Source organism: Gavia stellata, chromosome 26, assembly GCF_030936135.1.
Source record: "Gavia stellata isolate bGavSte3 chromosome 26, bGavSte3.hap2, whole genome shotgun sequence".
Taxonomy (NCBI): Eukaryota; Metazoa; Chordata; class Aves; order Gaviiformes; family Gaviidae; genus Gavia; species Gavia stellata.
In genome coordinates, this window is record NC_082619.1 from 6,521,194 (window position 1) to 6,541,670 (window position 20,477).

Genomic DNA, 20,477 nt, shown 5'->3' on the forward strand with positions numbered 1-20,477 from the left:
AGACGAGCCCGGTTTGCTCTTGCTACCGCTAAAGGGGTGCACGGGAAAGGCTTTGCATCTCCTGCCACGCTCTGCCTTCGGGGTCCTGCCTCCCACTTCCGATGCTCTGCCATCGAGTGCCGGTGTAGTTTATCACGACTAATTAAAAACCTCATCTCAAGAGCTCTAAGCCACAGCGGGGAAGAAGTTTCCATGCCCGCCACGGCCTCATTTATCGTCCGAGCTGCTTTCCGGCAGCAGGGTGCCCCTGGAGCTCTTGTTGCCTTTGCGAATGCACATGCCACAGTCCAGCTCCACGTCGATGTCCCCAAATTTCAGCTGGCAGGACTCGTTGCAGCTGCGGGAGGGACAGTGACACCGGTCAGGGATTTGCAGGCAGCGAGAGCCATCAGCTCACCCCAAGACCCTCGGGAAGGCTGCCAAGGACCGTCTGGTCCGTGGTGGCACCGAGCCGATCCTTTCCAGCCAAGCCATGGACTAGTCCATGCTTGGACATGCATAGACACCCACTTCTCTTCTCCCATGATAGCATTGGGTCTAGGTATTGCTCTTGGTCACCCCAGCTCGTGCATGGTGCCGGCACCCCCCGGGACCCCTCTCCCCCACGTACCAGCGAGATGCAGCGGAGTTTGCTGCCAGGACGGCGAGAGCACCCGCGTAGTGCCAGCAGAAGCACATGGTAAGGAACATGAAGTTGCTGCGGTCAGTCTGATCCCAGCCCGGTCCTCCCCACGGAGGGGACAGCACAAACCCGATCTGGTTGCAGATAGAAGAGATGTTAGGCATCAGCACACATCAAGCTTTAGCATGTCCCTCCTCGCTTTTCACCAAGCTACTGCAGCCAACTATGGACTAGAGGCACAATAATCCCTAGTAACACGTGGGCCACTGCCCTCAGCACCCCCAAGCATCCTTGTCTCCCCAGACTGACACAGGGGTGCATTGCAGGAGGAGAAGGACGCTCTGCAGACCAGCCTTAGGGCTCGCAGTGCAGCCCAGCATCCCCAGAGAAAGCTGACAACCCAAAGGCTACTTTGCCAGGCTGTGCATTTCTCCCTAGACCCAAAGCTGGGTGATTATGTGAGAGGTTCCCAGATATTTCCAGCTACTTGGAACAAATAGAGGAAGAAATTGGACCTAATAAAAAGAACAAAACTCATAACTGTGGTTTCCTGTTCTTGTGGGGTCTAATTCCCATTTAGCATGCAGGTTTGTCCATGCTGCATACACTACACGTACATATCTCCACGATGACAGCTCTGGCACTAAGCCTCATTTCTTCCTAAGATATTCCAGCCAGCCTACAAGTTTATCCCCAACAGACGAGCCGTAAAGGGCAGAGCAGTCCCCCCTCCACTTGCCTCCCTGGGTGCGAAGCCCACTGCTCGGAGGAGAGCGCTGGGTACGCACTGACCTGCCAAAGCCAAGAGCCCTGGAGAAGGAAGGAGCTGGTCCTGAAGGTCTCCAGAATGATGTGGTCTCGGATGAACACCTCTAGGAGGGCACAGAGAGCTCCAGCAAAGATAGCCATGGCCAGCAGGGAATGGAGGTGCTGGTCCAGCACAGCATCGCTGTAGTCATGGAAACAGAAGAGCAAACCTGCCAAGATTCACGCTGCATTAGAAAAGGATGCTCTGGGATTTGATTATTTTTTTTCTTTTTAAAAAAAACCACATCTGAAAACTGAGGCTATGCTCCAGGTCTTGCTATGACCTGCCTGGTGGGAAGAGCCAGAGAGCAAACAGCCTGCTGTCATCACCTTCGTCTGCCCGGACCACGCAGCCCCCAGCGCCGGGGTCTGCTCTGCCTATAGATTAGCCCCATAGCTGCCGGGATCCCTGTGCCCCAGCCAGGGCCGTAGGGCTCTCGGGAGGAGCACAGCGATGGGGACCTTCAGCGCAGAAGGTGGCAGGGACCTTTGTATCAGGGTTTGTCCCTCTGTGCATCCGACCTAGATGGGGGGGACAACAACTTTTTGCAATTCCAGAGAGTGCCAGCTGCTTGTTACCAGGAGACGTGCACATCCCCAGGGCCTTGTGCATCCCCTGTGCACCTGGGGCATCCAGCCACGGCCGGATGCATATTCGGAGAGGAACAGGGAGGGGGTGACTTCGGCACGCAGCCAGCACCATTGCGCATCTGCACACCCTCCAGCTCTGTCTGCTTGCACGGCACCTCGCCAGCCTCAAAACAGCCCAGGGATTTGGGGCTGCTGCACATCGGTGGCCCTCCCAGCACTTCCCCTAACCCGTACTCCATACTCTCCCAGGCACCGCGCATGATTCACCTTCGAGGAACAGAGCCACAGACAGCGAGAGCCGATCTAAGCCAAGCGGCAGCTTGAGCGGGGAGTGCGAGACGACGTCCACGATGCCGGAAAGAAGGAAGAAGAGGTACATGGTGGTGTAGTGCCAGTGGGTGAGGTCCGCCCAGCTGTGCGTCTTGGGGCTGTACAGCTGCAGGTGGGGACCAGCAGGAACAAACTGCTCGACCAATATCCCTGGGCGGAGAGCAGAAAGGTCACCCTTTTCCTTTTACACAGGGGAAGAGACAAGCCTGCAGGAAACCTTTCTTTGCAATGGTGAAGTCGTAGTGGTATTTGCCCAGAGGAACAGCAGCAAGGTCCCATCACAGAGCGTGCCACAAGCATGTCCCCAAGCCCTCCCACACCAGCTGCAGCTGTTTCCCACTACAAAGAGCCCCAGTCCCGTGGGAGAGAGCGGCTCCAATGCCCGTAGATATCAGGGCAGAGACTCATCATCATCTCTTACCTGCTAGAGCGAAGAAAGCTTTGACTGCCCCTTCGAAGACTTCCACGCGCTGGACGCCATAGCTTGGCTGGCTCTCGGCATTGGCTTTCCGCCTGAGATACTTCAGGGGGTATCTCACAGACCACCAGAGACCAAAAATGAAGAAGAAGGTGCCCCGGAGGGCACTGCCGAGGAAACTTGTTGGCATGGGGCTTGCTTGTGGGACCTGCAAGGACAAACAGTGCCTGGGGACCGACTCAAATTATCCCCACAAGAGATGTCAGGCTGCTCACTTGCTCAGTGTCCTCGGGGAGCCGCATCCCAAAAGACCAGGTGTGCACAGCTCCGCCATCAACTGCAAACAGGTAGTACCAGAGATGCGACATCACCTTGGAGAAGCTGCCAGCATGTGCCACTCTATATATGTATACGCATATATACGTATGTGGTTGCACACATGTGATCCTCAGGACTTCATCGTGCCAGAGAAAAATACATTAGCGCCCAAGAAAGCATAACAGCTACATGCTATTAGAAGATGAACCATAACAAAGTTTTTGCTAATAAAAAGCAACATGACAATTATTTCCTCGGAACATAAACTCCCTCCAAACTAGATAATTACCAGGGCGTGAATCCAGCCGGCGTGTTCAGCAGCTCCAGCCAGCCAAGACTTTGCTGGGCCCTACCGGCTGCGCAACAGGAGGAGGAAGCAAACCAGGAACCATTACCATTTCCAAAAGGAGTCTCATGCATATTCCACACAAGCTTCGTGTCGCACGCAAGTGGTGATTTGACACAAGGGAAAGAGATTTCATCTCCAGCAGGAAGGGCTCGAAGATTAAAGGTATGAAAATTGCCTTCTTGCTAAGCCAGACCAATGCCACCGAGTACCAGAAAGGATGGAGAGGAGCAGAGGTATGGCAGCGCGACCGGCTGCCACATGCAAAGTTACGTCCTGCAAAGTATTTGAGCCCATACTCAAACTGTTGAAAAAATCCCAGAGCAGCAAGCACCGAAGGGAATAAGTGATGATCTAATTGCCTATAGCAGTGAGCTTTTGATATTACCTTGGGATGATCTTGTTTCCTCCAGCAAGACCTCTCTCCTTGCTCTCTGTATGCATCTACCACCTAAGGAGGTCTCACTCTTTCCCTCCGTACAGGCTTTCCGGTCCTTTTCTACAGCTCGGATGTGCACGGAAGAAGGCATTACTCATCCTGAAGCTACCACACCGACTTGCCCTTGCATCACAAATCACATCCTCGCTGTGTTTATAAATACCAAAGTAAATTGCAGAGGCTGGATGAACAACTCCAGCACGTTCTTCGAGTCCTCCCACACTAGAAAGTAATTAGGTACTGCAAAATAAGGGTAGGATGTGGCTTGGCAAGCGCCTTAGGTGAGGGAGAGCTCTGCAAGACGTCCCCGGTCAGGTTTTGGCTGCAGAGCTGGAGTCGGTCAAACTGGCTCAGCCCTGCGTGGGCAAGCGTGGTGTTTGGGTTTAGACACTATCGTCATCCATTGCATCTCCCAGACACAGGTAATCTGGGGAAGGCTCAAAACTGTTTACACCATGTTAAGGTTGCCTTTCAGGAGGGATGTTACTAAACAGCCTTTCAGGTAGATGAGAAACGCCCCATCCCAGGAGCTGGTTCGGGGATCGGTGATGGCTTTCTGCTCGATTTTGGATGCCTACATCAGGCTGAGACGGCTCATGCCCTGGGAGGGCCCACGTCTTTCCTTATTATAGCCTGGACACCCAGTCCAGGGCACATATCTTCCCTGCAGAGACATCCACATAAGTGACTAAGAACAAACGCTATTAAAGCACATTTAAGCAGTGCACAATTGCACGATATATAACCAAATTTTACCATTGTCCTACAGGGACTGTGACTGCAAGGGCAACAGCCTGAAGCTGGAGTCAGGCGCGAACCCTGATCAAGATACCTAGCAGGAGTGTTAATTTGACATGTTTAATTGGAGGAGAGGAGAAGAGCAGAGATATCCCGGTGCCCAGGCATCAGAAACGACAACTGACACGTCCCACCCGCAGCTCCTGAAGCTGCCCCGAGCCGTACCAGCATCCAGCTTTCCCCCAGGGATTTATCACGCCCCATCCGCTGGGCATTCCCCCTTCACCTTCGTTAGCAGCAGACCCCAACCCACTCTGTTTCAGAGCTGTTCCTGGGGTCTCCTGTCCCAACCATCCCTCTCCTCAGTGGAGTAGCCTCACTCTTCCTCTTTTTGGTGCTGGGGACCCTTTTGCTTTGTAACCTCTCGGCAGCCCAATTCAGCAAGGCTTTTGGCAGCTGTCACGAGTCCCCTTTGCTTCCCATCACCCGGACGCAGCTCTTCAGCAGCCATCACGTATATTGGGGCACCTCTCGCTTAGCAGAGGCGTCCCAAACCCACCCTTCAGTGAGGCAGAAGCTTGGATGTAGCCCACTCAAAAAACCCACCTTCTGTTATAAAACAGCCGCTATTTTGCAGAGCAACCAGACGTGTTTCCAAGCAACAGTCCACTTTGCCCAGCTCACATATTCGAGGCGCAGAAAAACAACCCCCCCACATCCACACAGCCCTTCGACCAGCCTGCCAAGCCCAAACCCGATACCTCTCACCCGCCGGCTTCCCCCAGCCCCGGCATTTGAGCCCACGTTCGCATAAAAGCTGATGAAGCTCTAAGTGAGCTGCAGCCGGGGAAGAGAGCACCGGTTGAGGAGAGGCACCCGGGTAATTTATTTTTCCTGTGAGCTAGTTTGTCTGTCAGAGGACTTGAAATACGGCTGCAGTCAGAAGTTATTACCTGAGCTGCCCTTCTCCCTCCGCAGCTTCCAGGCTGCAATGCTTTTGCTTAATCGCCATATGGGAGTTGCCTGCTCTCCTTACAGTGCCTCGCACTGACTGCTCGCAGCCTTCCCGGGCTCAGCTCGGGACGGACGGCATTTCTGCCCCATTTCCAGGCACTCTCCTCAGAGCCGTCGCAGCTCTGGGTCCGTCACCATCGATGATTTCGGCACCACGTAGGGACTTGTTCCCGCTGATGCGGGGGGATCGATGCCACCGGGAGGATGCTGTCCATGTGGACGCATGAGTATCCCCTACAAGCACCCATGGGTGCAAGCGTCAGCCTGGCAGGGACAGCAGCATCCCAGGTCAGGCAGCCTGAATGCACAGGGCAAGCTCAGCATCTGGCCATGGTCATTTGGAGGGTCTTCTCTTTGTGGATCCTCCTCCATCCTTGTTAACCAGGCACATCTCTGTTCCGCCAACAGACCTCACCCCACAGAAGAGGCACAAGCCCCCTCTCCTGCCAATCCTCTGCCACGATGCACCTCCAAAACCTGACAACCCCGCCAAAAAAGAGCTAAAGCCACAGATTGCTGGCACCACTTCCACCAGCCTCATCGGTGGCCATCATCACACTGTTTAGTGATGCCTTGCAGAGATGGACTCTCCCCACGTCCCTTCTTCCCAAGCTCAAGCAGCCACGTCCATCCCATGCACAGATGCTCACCAACGTATTTCTCTCTATGGGTAGGAGAGTTTACCTGCGACTCCTGCCTGTCCTTCTCCCAGCTCCAGATGTGGCAGCAAGGAGCGGTTATTACTCAGAAGAGGCAGATAAAGGGAGAAGCCACCACGGGGAGGTGGCCCTCAGACAGGATGTTTAGAGCCGAACATCCTGCGGGCCAGTTCAAGGCATGCTGAGTCAACCGGCTTTCACAACCTGGAACACCTCATGTCTGCTATTAAACACAAAAAAAACCCAGTGTCCTGGAGTTTGCCACAAAAATCAGGATGAGCAGCAAATTCCCGTTCCCATGGCAACCACGTGTATTCAATTATTATGTTGGGTTTTTTGGACGACTGGGGAAGGAGCCAAGAAAAGACAAGGCTGCGGTATCACCCGGCATGGCCAGGCTCTGCTGGAAGGGCTCTGAAGTCTCTGAACTGGGCTGCCAGGTACACAATAACCCTTTTAGGGGGGGTCTGACCTTATAAAAGGTGCCTGAAGGCAGGAGATTTTGGGCCAAGAGCTCCCAAACCAGAGCGGAGCCCTTCCGAGATCCATCTACCAGCCCACAGCAGCCAAGAGGAGGAGGAGGATGGCCCTCTCTCCCACAAAAGACGGGTTGGCAGGACACAGGAGCCTGTTCCCACTCCTTTTCACCTATCTAATACTCGATGCTGCCCAACACCAAGCATCCACAGACACAAGCCGCCACCAACCTGCCGCACGGCCGATGGCTGCACTCTCAGCCTTAGCACCTCGCCAGCTGCGTAGATGAGCAACACGAGCGCCTCAAGGCAAATAAATACCACGGGCCGCCCCAGTGTCCCCATCTCCTTCCAAAGCACCGAGTTGATGGTGCAGAAACACTCAGCACCGCACTCAGGAGCGCCATCCGAGCCTCCGAGGACTGCTGACAACCACTCAGTGCATTCCCAACCCGGTATTTCTCCAGGTTGCAACCACACGTACCTAACTCCTCGTGCAACCAAAAAAAACCCAGCTGGGCTGCAGGATGAGCCATGCCCAGCCCTGCCAAGAGCCACACACATGAGCCCGCGCCCCAGGGAAGCCCCAAGGCTGGAACAGCACGGAAGCAAACCAGCCTGCACAACCCTCCCCAAGGCAATGGGCTGTTCTCCAGCACAGCCCTAAAAGCCACCAAGCCATAGCCAGGAGCTCTTTTATACCCATTATCTCCGTATCAGCGGTAGCAAGTAGGAGGAAGGAGGGAAAACAAGAAGCTGGTGGTGGTGGCACGCAGCCGTGCCGTACGCCCATCGCTGCTCACCTCCAACGGTGCTCGGGGAGCAGGACGCATCGCAGAAGGCTGAGCACACACGCAAAAGGGTCCTGTAACGTCAGGGAAGCCCACGGCAGCAGAGGGGCTCCCATAAACACAGGCAGCTAAAGCTTCAGGGCCTTCCTACCACGTTAAGCCCAAGCACAGAGAGAAATGCAACCCCCATAGGCGCTCTCCCTTACAGACCTACCCCTAAAAATAATACTGCAGGAAAAGTATACCTTACTTGCTGGAAAAAGAGCAGCGGCACTGTCAGGGACCTCCTCGCAGCTCAGATTTCCTTTCTGCAGCCGCACAGCTCGACAAACCACTACCCCAAAAGGCAGCTTCGCACAAAACCGCTTCCCAAGCAGGACGAGTCAAGTCCTTGGAGAAAGTGGGAAAACACAAGCTGGGAGGGCAGCAGCTGGAGGGAGAGGGGAGGGAACGAGGTCCAGCTGAAAAGGATCAGCTCAGAGGCTGAAGGTGCCTTTTTCCACGGAGTTTAAAGGGCCGGCAAAGAGGAAAGCCCATAGAGAAAGGTTTCTATGAAGAGGGCAACTCCTATTAAAGCACCTATCAGCCAGACAGGGGAAAAAGCGGTAGGCACACAAAACGGTTGAGGAAAGGGGGTTTCTCACCTTTTACACCATCCCCACGATAAAACCAAGGACGAAACTGTGACAAGTGGTTGGGAACAACAGCCCAATGGGGGGGTACCCAGAGAAAGGATGGCAACACCCCCCCCCGGATCACAGAGCGGGTCGCTCACACCCCGTGCGTGCTAAAATCACTGCCGGCACAAATGGATGCAACTCCATTACCGATCCTTAGCTGCAAACCGCTGAGGCGTGGAGGAGTATTATGGGATTGTACCAGCACACGTCTGCCCTCCTCTTCCTCCCGGGGAGAGACTGGGGGAGGCAGATCTGTGTCCGATCCGCTCCAGCCGCTCTAATGTTCTCAAGCTAAACCCCAAACTGAATTTGATTTTTTTTTTTTCTTCTTTTTCTTTTTTCTCGGCTGTAACTGCAACATCCTCTCCCTGAAGGTTCATCATCGGCCTCAGTGCTAATGAAAAAATGCGATAATGTTTGCCTACTTCCTGGGGGTGGTGGGAGGCACAATCTAATTAAAGGTTTGCCAGCAGCTCGAGCGCTGCAGATGGATGGTTGTTCGGGAAGTGCAAAGTGTTATTATTATTATTATTATTATTATGACGAATGCTAACACCGGCTTTCATAAACAGGCAACAGAGGAGGTGAGGCAGGTGGTAGAAGCATGGGCAGGGCTTGTTCTGCTGCCTACACCATCATTTCAGCCTTACATAAAGGTGGCGGTGAAGGGTGGCAGCGGTAGATGCTATCTCTGCCCGAGAAATGAGCGGCTCGTGGACGGGCTGTGCTAGGGCTCTTGACGAAGGACTTGTCTTTCTAGCTGGAGGAAGAGCCAGCCGCCAAGATATTTGGCTGCTGGGGGGGGTGTTGCCCAGGTTCCCTCGTAAGAGGAGGTTAGATATCACCGTCGGGAGCATCAGCAGCTCCTTCCTGCCTTGGATGAGCCGGTCACTTATTTCAGGAACACCAGCAGCCCCCACCCTTGATCAACACCATCCAACAACATCAGGCTGCAGTTACACAAGACAAAAACCACCCCGGAGACATCGCCCAGGGCATTGCAGTCCTTTAAAAGCCAGCTGTGGATAAGGCTCAAATACAGCCCAGGTCCGCTGCAGCTGTACGGCCAATGGGTCCGGTACAAAGTTTCAAGCCGCTAGCTGATAATTCAATTTATATGGTGAAAAACATAATCCAGGCTTAGTGGTTGATATTAAGGTTGTGTTAAAAGCAATACTCTGTTTAGGACTGTCCTGGTATATCTATCACGTAAGAAATAAAGGTGAGGATGGCTCATGATCGCACCTCACTATGTAATAAACCATCTCTGGACCACTCAGCGTGCACCCAGCAGCCTTCGTGCCCTTGTTTGGGTACCTAAGCTGTTTGCAAATGTGGTTTTTAGCTAAAACAAAAATCCTTAATTCTCATCCAGAAATGAATACCACCCGTATTTTCTTTCATAATCACAGGCTATATCTCTCCTCCTTTCCTGACCTTCATACCTCGGGAAAGAATGTGCTCCAGAGTTGGAAAACAAATTAGCGAGCGCTCTATTGACAGTCCTGGGATGTTTGTAGGAGCGGGGAGTTAATGAGGCAGACAGAAACTATTCCAGACACCGGGTGCGACAGAGGGGAAAAGTGTTTTGTGGCCACGATGTGACAAGGGACAAAGAAAACCTCGAGGTGAAAGGAGATGGTGACTTGATTAAGGGCAGCAAAGAGAGCCGTAAAAAATTAAATCAACCCTCTCCCACCTTCAAAAGCAAGGAGTGCTTTTAAAAACCAAGGTCAGCTTTAATCTGCGTGCCCTCGGATGGCAATGACCTCGGACTTTTGGGGGTGGCAAGGAGAAGGGTGGCTGCAAGGTGACTGCAACCTCAGCCAGCCTGGAGCGTGTTCCTGCACCTCCAGCCCCAGCTTTGCCACTGCTGCTGCCCTCGTGTGGCTCTTTAATGGGAATAGGGATGTTTGGTCTGTTTGCTAAAAGAAAATAATTCAGAGCAGACCACAAATAATTCCGAGCACCACGCAAGGCCTTTTTGCTGTTCAATTAAGCTGATTTCTGTCCTGCAGCACTCGGGGTAACTCGGTTTGTCACCTTGCAAACAGGGTTTTCTCTGTGCATTAGGAAAACGCTCTCCCCGGGTTGCGTCTCATCGTAGCAGCAAGAGGAATTTGTGCAGTTTAGAAAAGCTGTTCCACTCGTCAGAAAAAAAAAAAGTACCTGCAAAATGCTCGTCGTGTTCAGCGCTTACAACTCATGAGACTTAATTGCACGGCGTTTATCAGATGGATTTAGGGAGATGCGGTACTCCGCTGCTTAATTCTCTTCACACCGAGCCTGTTTGCACCTCCCGATATCCAGCCCTGCAAAATAAACCGGCTCCGCGGTGGAAATATAGGAAAGCTGGCATTCGAGGAAAGCTGGTTAGTCTTTATAGCGCTGTTAATAAGCAATAAAGCCCAGGCTGTAGCCCCCTTAGTCTGCAACAGGCTCTTTGCACAAGGGGAACGGGTGTTAAAAGACGAGCTTTGCCTTCCCTGGGTGTGCACACACAGTCGCAGACGCTTGGACCCGCCAGCAGCTGCTTTTCTGTTCAGTCATGAGCATGAAGGCAAAAATCAGCTGCCATCCATCGCCCTCCCCGTTACGCAGCAGCGAGAAGACTCCAGTGCAGAGCATCCTTCCAGCCCCAGGGTTTGAGACATGAACAGTTGCAGTTCAGCTTGCGCTGGTGTTTATTTTTTTATATATATATGTGTATATATATTTTTAATCCTCGTACTCACTACAGGCACATTTTCCTCCTACCTAGGAGGTGACATTTCCAGTCACTTTTTTTCAAGAAATTAGCTGGCAAAGGCAGGCTAAAAACTAAATGTGTGCCTGTTTCATCCCACTTTCTAAGCTGAGGGGTTTATTTGCAATGGAAAACTGGGATGGTTTATGAATCCCCGCTGCTTAGCCATGTATCTTACAGCCCTTCAGGCTTTACAGGTCTGAGGGATGGATTTGTCTAAGCTATTATTACACACTATAATTTATCAGACTTAAATTTAAGGATATCAGCTCAGTGAGGATTTTTATTTCACATTTATTCACACTTTCAGCCTTTAAGTGAACATGAAACCTATTAACAAAACCCCCCTTTAGTTCAAGGCTTCGGTAATAAAATTTGTATTATGTACAATCAAGCCACGATGCTGCAAATTTGACATAATCTCGCATTTAACGCTCTTTTACTCTTCTTCCTTGGGATGATGCCTTGGTCCAGAGGTACGTGACCTCAGCTCGGAGGTTTCCCTGACTGCAATCGCGGCAGGTCAAAGCCTGGCTGGGCAAAGGATACTGTCCATCACTATGGGAACACCCACGGGAACCCATAGGACGAAGTGACCTCGTCACATTGAATTTCTGCACTTAATTTTGTTGCTAAAAACCACTGCAAACAGTGCTCATTTCAGAGGTGGCGATATGTGGGTACGGACGGAGGGCAGCTACCACCCATGCGCTCAATGTGCTTCCCAATAGCAGAACGGTGGCACCTCTCTTTGCTCTTCCAAAACATAAATATTTCATTCAATTATTTTTTTTTCTTCTAGAAAATGGATTTTTCACATATTTGGAGAAGGAGATTGTGCCCTCTTCACTCTTCATCAGAACCATTTAAGAAGGCGGCTTGGGAGCTCGTGTCACACTTTTGCTGCCGGACTCCGAGCCCGATGTAGGGCTCTCCGCTGCCTCTCCTGCACCTCTGGATGCAGCTGGAACACAGGAGCAACAAATCACCGTTAGCAAAACCCCCAAACTAATGCCACTAGAATGCTCAGGGGAGCCACGTGCACTTGTAAGGAATACACAGAGGGGAAGAAACTATTATAGAGGTCCTAAAACGCTGAATTTTGGGGGTTTGGGGTTTTTTTATTCTGTATAAAGTCTATTTTCTTGCATAGACCGGACCATCCCTTCTGTAGCCCATGTCTCAGCAAGCCAAGCAGCATCCCTTAGAGGCTTGCAGGCCGTAGGAGCACCCCTGAAAGTGGGATAATATTCCCTTTCCATCCCCTTGGAAAAGCCATGTCGGGGGCTGGCGATGCCTTAGCGATCAGATGGTGCTGTTGTACCTCTAATAACTCAGTGACTGTCAACGGCTTCGAAATCCTTGTGAGGGAGGGGACAAAGCGTCAGGCGGGCCTGGTAATGCTTTGCTTTCTCTATCGAATTAAAGTTTGACTTCCAGCACTCGGTGCAGAGCACAAAAAAAAAAGCGGTGTGAGTTCCAGGAGCAGCTTCGGGGACTCGGTGATTTGACTTCTCTGCTTTTAATGCCAGTGCCTCTTGCTGACACTGTTTTGCATTCTGTGCACTCGACAAATAACGTGCACCCTTGTCGCCGTGCCCTAAAACTTGCAGTGGTCACGGGCTGCTTATTCAGCTGTGACTTTGTACTCCAGGATCGGCTGGACTACATCTGTGTCTCACTCCAGCCGTCCCCAGCCCTGTCTGCCCCCACCCCGCTCCTGCCCAAATTCATGCCCCAGCCGTACCAGTAAGTGAGAGTGTAGTTTATAGCCAGGACGGCCACAGCGGCTGCCCAGTGCCAGAAGAAGCACATGGTGAGGAACATCATGTTGCTGTGGTCCTTCTCATCCCACATCGGACCTCCCCACGGCTGGAACAGCACGACCCCGATCTGGGTGGAACAAGCAATTTATTACCTTGGGGGAAAAAAAAAAAATCAAGGTCCTGAAGCCCTCCAGCACCCCTCTGTCCATCTCGGTTATCTCCATGATGCACGTGGTGACGGAGGGACTTGAGCCCTGACCAGGAGAGTGGGTTTTGCTGAGACAGTGCTGGTCTCATTAAAGTCCAGCCTTGCAGCGAGAGGCCACGCAAAGCAAGCCTGCGCCTGCTGTCTCTCTTTTTCTGTGCAATATCCAGATACATTTGTCCCTCTGCATTGCAGACTCCAGGCCATTCTTTAAAAACTCCAAATTTAGTATTTTACAAGCTTAGCACAGATTTTAATCTCTGAATTTGTGTTTGAGTTAGCGCAGCAGCCCTGGGGCTGAAAGAGAGGAGGGGAACTCGCGTTTCTCTTCGGCAGCCTAGTTTTGGGAGCGGTTATCTCCAGCTGATGTCTTTGCTTCTCCAACTACTACCAAAGCAAGCAGCTGGCCGTATTTTTACTCAGCCATTTTATTGCTTGGTGGGGTTTGCATCTTCCCACTAAACCAGAGGGAGTGCTGCAGGGTGCATTAGACACATTAAGCAATTAGTACTTGGTTGTTAGATACTGTAAAATGCTGCTCGCTCACTGCGAGCGCTCGCTTTTGCTGTTCCCCCCAGAGAAGCAATAAGCCAAGACAAACAGCTATTTCAGCAGGAGCAGTCATCAGAGATGACCTGTGATAAGTAAATTTTCATTCTGGGTTATGATCTATTTATGAAGCGAGCCAGGCAAAATTATCCTTCAGAGACGTGCGATTGATACGTGACACGTGGCTTCTTTTCCTCTTTTCCCATTGCTCTCCTACCTCAGTGCTCTGCTCCACAACGGGAGGCAGAACTGACCTGCCAGAACCACGTTCCCTGGACGATGGTGACACCGGCTCTGAACATCTCCAGGACAATGTTGTCGCGGAGGAAGACCTCCAGCATGATGCTGCAGGCCCCTGAAAAGATGGCGATGAGCAGCAGGGAGTGGATATGCTGATCCAGCATCGGGCGGTGAAGGACGTGGTAATAGAAGAGACAACCTGCCAAAATACGTACCACCCTTAGAGGAGCATTAACACCACCAACCACGACCACAGAGCCCTGGTAGAGTAAATTGCCTGCCCGCTTGCTGAATTGAGACCGGTCACCACAAAAACAAGGGACTCCACATAGCATCATCCCTCCAGGTCTCCTGGCATCCCACCATCCTGGAGGGATGAGATGCCCAACCTTGGGGCAGGAGGATCTGAGCAAGATGGGGACCAAAGGCAGAGGACAACGGAAGGGTGGTTTTCTTCCCGTGTCGGTGCCATCATCTCTTCAGATCTCCCTCCCCGCGTAGCCAGGCTCCCGCTGTGTCCTGCTTTTCTATTGCTAAACTTCACCATTTTCTTGGGAGCTGGAAAAAATAGATTTCCTTTTCTTACACGCCAAACTGTGCCTGTTGAGCTGCCCCTGCTGCTGCTTCAAAAACCACTGGGATTGGGGAAGGGAAAATAACAAGAGTTGTGCCTTCATTAAGGGGTTTTCTATACAAGCAAGACCTTCATCTCCTAGTGTCTTTTCCCTGCGTGATCCAAGAGGGGGCTGAAATCTTGGCTCGCGACTTGCAAGACAGCCTGAAGACAAAATGATATTCACGATGTGCTGAAGCTCGAATAAGTCACTTGAATTTGCCACGTGCAATGCACGTGGATGAGGATGACGATGCCTGCAATGCAATTAATGGCTCTCGGGGGGGAACACGGGGCACGAGAGCCGCTCTGTAGGTGTAAGAGAAATGCAGCATCCACCATCCATTTATCATAACGAGGAAACTCAGCCTGCTGCTTTGTACTGGGGCTGTCACCCCACAAATTCCACACCAGGCAGAGCCAGGACCAGTTCATGAGGCCCGTATTTCCCATCTTGCTACAGACTGCCCTTCCATAATACATCACCTACAACGTGTCCTATCTTCAGGGGTGTTCAGAGCAACATCTCAGACTGGCAAATTTCGGTCCCTCTCCAACTGACCCTCCAATACCCCTCCCTGAATTAAGCGCCACCTTCTACCCACCTTCAACGAACACGGCCACGGACAGCATGAGGCGATCCAGACCCCGCGGCACCGCCTGGGAGGTGTAGGTGAAGACGTCCACCACCCCGGAGAGGCCGTAGAAGAGGTACATGGTGGTGTGCTGCCAGTTCATCAGCTTCACCCAGTCGTGGTTCTCCCCACTGTAGAGGTACAAGTGTGGACCGTCCGGGACGAACTGCTCCGCCAGCATCCCTGCACGGACACGCAAACGCATGCCGTTTCTGGTGGTTTATTTGCAATGATGGCTGATGCTACTCATTGCTGCGTGGGGTTTCTGAAGCAAGAGCTGATGGTTTTGCGTTAGGGAGAAAGGACTGGATGTCACTGGAGGTGTTCAAAAAACGTGTGGACATGGCAGTTCGGGACATGGTTTAGTGGGCATGGTGGTGGTGTTGGGTTAATGGTTGGTCTTGATGATCTTACAGGTCTTTTCCAACCTTAATGATTCTGTGATTCTGTGATAAAAATCAGGCCTGCATTAATGGTAGCTCAGCTTTGGGAAGGGGTACGAGACTTGGTCTTTTCACATCAAACCCTATTAGAGATCAAGATAGGATGAACATCAAGGATGCATCCTTCCACATCTGGACTGGTTTCTCTGGAGTAAGGGCTCCAGTACAGTCATCACTACAGGCTGGGAAGTTCCCAGCATAGCTAGCAAAATATAACCCTTACCTATTAGAGCAAAGATGATTTTGATTCCCCCTTCGATGGCATCCACACGCTGGAAACAATAAATCCTGTGGGATTGCTTATTTACTTTCTGGCTGAGATACTGCAGCGGGTATTTCACAGACCACCAGAGCCCAAAGAGCAGGAAGAAACTGCCTGGAAGCGCGTGACCCTTGAAGTTCGCCATCCCGAAAACGTCCTCCGACTACAAGGCAAAGAAAAACAATGGCATTATACAACTTACACCAGTGATTTGACATAACACTGGAGAAAATGGGATTTCCCTTTCAGGGAGGACTGGAAAAGGCTTGACCAGGCACATGGGAATAGGAAAGAGCACTGGGAAACCCTCCAAGGGTGAGAGGTGGGAAAATCTGGGACTTCTCTGAGACCTTTGCCCCAAGATTAGGAAATGTCCAAAAAAGCCGGAGCCCAGACCAGTTTAGCAGAGGCCTCACACCTGCTGCAATCTGAGACACATCCCAGCCCGAACCTTGCATCCCCAGGATCCCTCCCAGCAGTAGCTCCTGCTTTTCCTACCCTTCTGCAGGTATGAGCGAGAGCATCCACTGCAGACCAGGGCAGGGTGGGCTTTTTGGGGCCAGGCAGGAGAGATAATACACAGGGAAAACAGTAAGGTCTAGGGGTAAACATCAGTGGGTTTCTTTAGCTCCTTGACCAGCCACAGAAGTGGTGTGCTATGTCCAAAATTTTTTAAATACCTGGAATTTTTTCAGCCCCTGGAGGGGGGAAAAAAAACCACCTCGCATCTATTTCGCAAAGCCAAAGCATTTTGTTAAAAATGTAGTTTCAAAAATACCCCAAAAACTGCTGGAAACAAAACATTTTGGTTCTGGGCAAAGAAACCAACTCGCTCCCTGCATCACCGCCTCCTCCCACCCCTTCTTCTCTCTCCGGAGCATCACTAAGCCGGATTTGCGCCGCGCAGAGCCCGGGGATCCCAGCCGAGCTGCTAGAGTCTCTGTGCCCCTTTGTGCCGGAGCGCACACATGGACGGTTAGTAGGAGAGCCGGGGGGACCCGTTTCCTAGGAGAATTACAGCAATTAAAGCCCAGCCGGCTCCTGTTTGCCATTTGCTGGTTTGCTTAATTAGGTGGAGAAACGATTAGCTCTTTGATGTGGGCTTGAGCATATGTTCGGGGGACTGCCTTCGTCGGTTGTGTCAGGCTGGTCAATTAGGATTTTTTTAATTGATAGCAAAGGCTGCGCCGCCGGCGCCCAGGACTTGCTCCTCCGTTCTGCAACGCTCCTCTCCGTGCCGAGCTGCGCTTCACAATGGGCAGAAACCAGCTCTCTCCTGCCGTGGATGCCGCCCATCCACACAGCAAGGGGCTGCGTAGTTTGGCGCTGGACCTGACCTCCCCATCCCAGATGCCCGCGACCCGGTTATCCTTAAACCGCCTTCCCCAGATGCATTTTGGGCTTCAGTCCCCACTCGCTGGAAATATAAACCAAAAAATGCTCTTATTCTGCTGTTGCCTGCCTTCTGCATAAAGGATAATTTGGGCGTGAGGTTGAACGTGGCTTGCTGCTGCCAGCCTTTGAGAGGGGAGAGCGGTTGCTTTGGCTTTATTAATACCTGATTTCAGGTCGGTTTGTCCCAGGGACACCTTGTTTTGCCCCGTGAAGTCCATGCCCCCGGAGCTTGGCTGTGTGCAGATACCATCTCCCAGAGGCGGCTGTCCCGGGGCAGGAAAATCCGCCGGGTTAGATCAGACCTGCTAAAGCCCTGTAGCCGCCCTGCCCGATTTGAACTGGTTTAACCAAACCAGCTAATCCAACACCTCGAAGTAAGCAAACATTGCCTCCTCGGGCAAACACCACCCCGGTGCGTGCAGCTACATGCAGCAAGGCTGACGTCCTTGCAGCTTACACCGGGTTGGTCCCGCAGTTCCTGCCTTCACCAGATACCTGTGAGCTATCGCGGTGGGTTTCACGCAAACGAATTTAGGAGGGGATTTAATCCCAGGGTGGAAAAGCTGTGCGTGGAAATATTTTCTACCACGTTGGTGAGCAGCTTTGCAGGCAGCTGTTAGCAGCACTGCAAGGCTCTGCCTTATTTCATGACTTAAAAGGAGAGATTTATTGACAGTGGGTGCATTGGGTAATTAAACACAAACCCAAAGCAAGACGCCGTTTACCAGCAACGCTAGCACAGTCCAGTGGCTTAATACAATAGTCCTTTGAAAGAGACAACCAGGGAATCAGAGCATCCACCTGTATCCCTCTCATTAAGGGAGCAGCATACCTGAGCCAGGGAGATGGCTGAGAAATCTGCATTTTCTGGGTGATCAGCGAACCCCATCGCATACACGTGAGGGTATAATACCAGGATAACGACTGAGCACAGAACTAAACCGATCCTGGAATACCACAACAAGAAGCACTGCAGCCATATCGTGCCATACTAATGCTATAACACTACCACAGCAATATATAATCACATATATAACTCCATGACCTAGCTCCAACAGTTACATTTTAAAGGCAGACGGTTAATGGGACCTGATGGTTTCCCACATGAGAGCGATGCAGTCAAAATGGGATGACCTAAAGGGTACACTGATCAATCAAAGCGGGGAAACTTAAAGGTCACTTAAATGGAGTACGTGCAACCTGGCTGGCCAGCACGTCCACCTTACAGCGCTTACGTGAGACAGGGTGAGCTCGGCAGGGCGACGGGGACTGTTTCAGGGTTGCTGCCGTCCGTACCTGCCCGATCGCTCGCTAGCAGGAAGCAGGGCGGCTTATCGGGGACGCATGACCAGCGAAACTATTTCTCCTGCTTCTCTTCCTCCTCTGAAAACATGCAAGAGGTGAGCACGGGGAGGGGGGGGGGGGAAACCAATTATGTTTTCAACTGTGAGCGCCCTGGAGCAAACAGCTCTTGTTTATCCCCAGAGCTCCAAATGCAGCGAGACTTTGCCTGCAATCAACCACACTGGGGAAAAGAAAAAGCTGACGGTCCAGCTGACGTTGGGGTTGGCAGCAACAACTGTTGTTACAGGGCATCCCTGCAAAGCATGACTTTGCCCCGATCCCTCGCCGTCTAACCTGCATGTTCGATAACGCACCCGCGTCCCTTGTAATTAACGCACTTTGCCCCCTGTTTATTACAATGCCATGCGCAGCGCCCGGCTTAATGATTTACTGTTTCATCTGCTCTTATCCCCTCCCAAAGGAGCTGGTTTCTTCTTGGTTTATAGCTAATGCACCCGACCACCCCGGGAGGCATCCGGAGGATGGCGAGGAGCCCGACCAGGCTTTCGCCTCCTCCTCTCGCCCTACCATGGCAGGCACAGATAATCTCTTTTCAGCCAAACCCTGGGCCCTTTGAGTTTTCCAAAGGTCTCGTTTGCTTTACCGAGGTGTTTTTTTGCAGAGGTTTTATCAGTGCTTCGATAACATCTCGGTCAGAGCATCACTTCCATTTTCCCCAGCTTAGAAATTACGGTCTAAAGTTCGCCGTTGGGAGCAGGTCGCAGCCATCACCCCTGCAATTAACTTTGCCCTTCGACCTCTGCAAATCAGGCAGTTCAGACACACCAGAGCTGGTTTGCTCGCCGTGGGACCTGCCGCCTGGCTCTCGGAGCGTCTGCGGGTGACGGGGACGGTCCCCGGGGAAAGGCTGACTCAGCGAAGAAGAGAAATGTCTTGGCTTGCAAAAACAACAAATAAAAGGCTGAGCTCAGGCTGAGCTGGGGAATGCCACCGAGGCGCGTATCTGGAAATAACGAAGCTATTTCCAACCCTTTTTGAGGTGGTTTGGGTCTCCTCGTGCTGAATCCGAGACAGCAGGAGAGCATCAAACCCAGACCTACGGACTGACAGCAGCTGAGGTGCGTCATCCAAAAACGCATCCTCCATCAGCCCATCTCCAACCCTCCCGCTCTCCCTGTGCATCACATCTCCCTCTGAACACCGCATCACCAACCCCACAGCCCAAACACCCCTCCAGGGATTAAAAAAGGCTGGGAGGGAAGGCAGCGTGCTCCAGCAACGGGGCGACTGGAGGAGAAGACACAGAAGTGAGATAACTGCACCTTTGCGGACAGAAAGATGGCAAAGGAGACATCCAAGAGATGTCAGAAGAAGCATCTCCTACAAATACAAGCTCTCCTGTTGCCCGCTGCCTGCCTGCACTGCCTCACTCCATTACCAGCACTGTCTTACTTGTCTGTAGAGGCACTTCTAATCATAGCAGCACTTCCATTAGCTCCCCTAGGAGTTGGATCCCTAATGCATTAATGTCAGACTAAAACCCCACTCTGAACCATTTCAGCCCATTATCGCCGGTTTTTCTTCCATCTCTGCCTCCATCTGCACCGGGGAGCGTTAATGGTGACACCGAGCAATCATGTTATTTGTTACTAATACTCGCGAGCACAGCTGTGTCTGCAAAACCAGGACAGCAACTTTTCTGCCTCTAAAGGATCCTTAGGGGTTTCAGGCTTAGGTTAAAAATTATCATCTTCACTGGAACCTATTAGGCTCAATTGCCGGGCAATATCTGAAGGACCCTCAGGTGCTGCAGGAGCTTGTACAGTGGCTGCTGACGGACAGACGCGATAGACTGAGCTAATCCAAAAAGGAAGGCCCTCTGCAATGGGAAAATTCAACGTGGAAGCTCAAACTGGGATGAAAGCTTCAAATTCGGGATGCTGGACCTGAGGTCTATTGAAGAGACACAATGGACCCACCTGAAAAGAGACACTGGGGGAGAGAGAGACCGAAATGCTGGTGATGGGGAGGTTATATTGCTCTCTGCCTGCTCCCGCTCTTCCTTATTCTGCCTCTTTTTGCCTTCTGT

At 51.9% G+C, this 20,477-nt stretch overlaps 2 protein-coding genes across 3 annotated transcripts; both read right to left on the minus strand.

Moving 5' to 3' along the window:
- Positions 1-207: 207 nt before the first annotated feature.
- Positions 208-2,982, minus strand: LOC104254602 (transmembrane protein 45B). Its single transcript, XM_009808422.2, has 5 exons — positions 2,772-2,982; positions 2,288-2,500; positions 1,415-1,599; positions 611-756; positions 208-337 (listed from the first exon to the last, which is right to left on the minus strand). The coding sequence occupies exons 1-5, from the start codon at positions 2,956-2,958 to the stop codon at positions 208-210; spliced, it is 861 nt and encodes a 286-aa protein (XP_009806724.1). The 5' UTR covers positions 2,959-2,982.
- Positions 2,983-11,821: 8,839 nt separating this feature from the next.
- Positions 11,822-20,430, minus strand: LOC104254603 (transmembrane protein 45B). 2 transcript variants are annotated; one of them, XM_009808423.2, is made up of 6 exons: positions 20,368-20,430; positions 15,650-15,851; positions 14,954-15,166; positions 13,750-13,934; positions 12,723-12,868; positions 11,822-11,939 (listed from the first exon to the last, which is right to left on the minus strand). In XM_009808423.2, the coding sequence occupies exons 2-6, from the start codon at positions 15,831-15,833 to the stop codon at positions 11,822-11,824; spliced, it is 846 nt and encodes a 281-aa protein (XP_009806725.1). In that variant the 5' UTR covers positions 15,834-15,851; positions 20,368-20,430. The 2 variants fall into 2 exon arrangements, with proteins under 2 accessions (XP_009806725.1, XP_059685731.1); XM_059829748.1 differs by lacking the exon at positions 20,368-20,430 and having other exon boundaries at positions 11,822-11,945; positions 12,726-12,868; positions 15,650-15,833.
- Positions 20,431-20,477: the final 47 nt, after the last annotated feature.

What these genes read in the sequence shown, in the direction of transcription:
- LOC104254602 (XM_009808422.2), bottom strand. Translation starts at nt 2,958, where the DNA reads ATGCCAACAAGTTTCCTCGGCAGTGCCCTCCGGGGCACCTTCTTCTTC. An exon ending in AGCTTTCTTCGCTCTAGCAG is followed by an intron (nt 2,501 to 2,771) that starts GTAAGAGATGAT and finishes CTCTCCGCCCAG; the next exon opens with GGATATTGGTCGAGCAGTTT. An exon ending in AACTCCGCTGCATCTCGCTG is followed by an intron (nt 338 to 610) that starts GTACGTGGGGGA and finishes TCCCTCCCGCAG; the next exon opens with CTGCAACGAGTCCTGCCAGC.
- LOC104254603 (XM_059829748.1), bottom strand. Translation starts at nt 15,833, where the DNA reads ATGGCGAACTTCAAGGGTCACGCGCTTCCAGGCAGTTTCTTCCTGCTC. An exon ending in AATCATCTTTGCTCTAATAG is followed by an intron (nt 15,167 to 15,649) that starts GTAAGGGTTATA and finishes GTGTCCGTGCAG; the next exon opens with GGATGCTGGCGGAGCAGTTC. An exon ending in ATAAACTACACTCTCACTTA is followed by an intron (nt 11,946 to 12,725) that starts CTGGTACGGCTG and finishes GTTGCTCCTGTG; the next exon opens with TTCCAGCTGCATCCAGAGGT.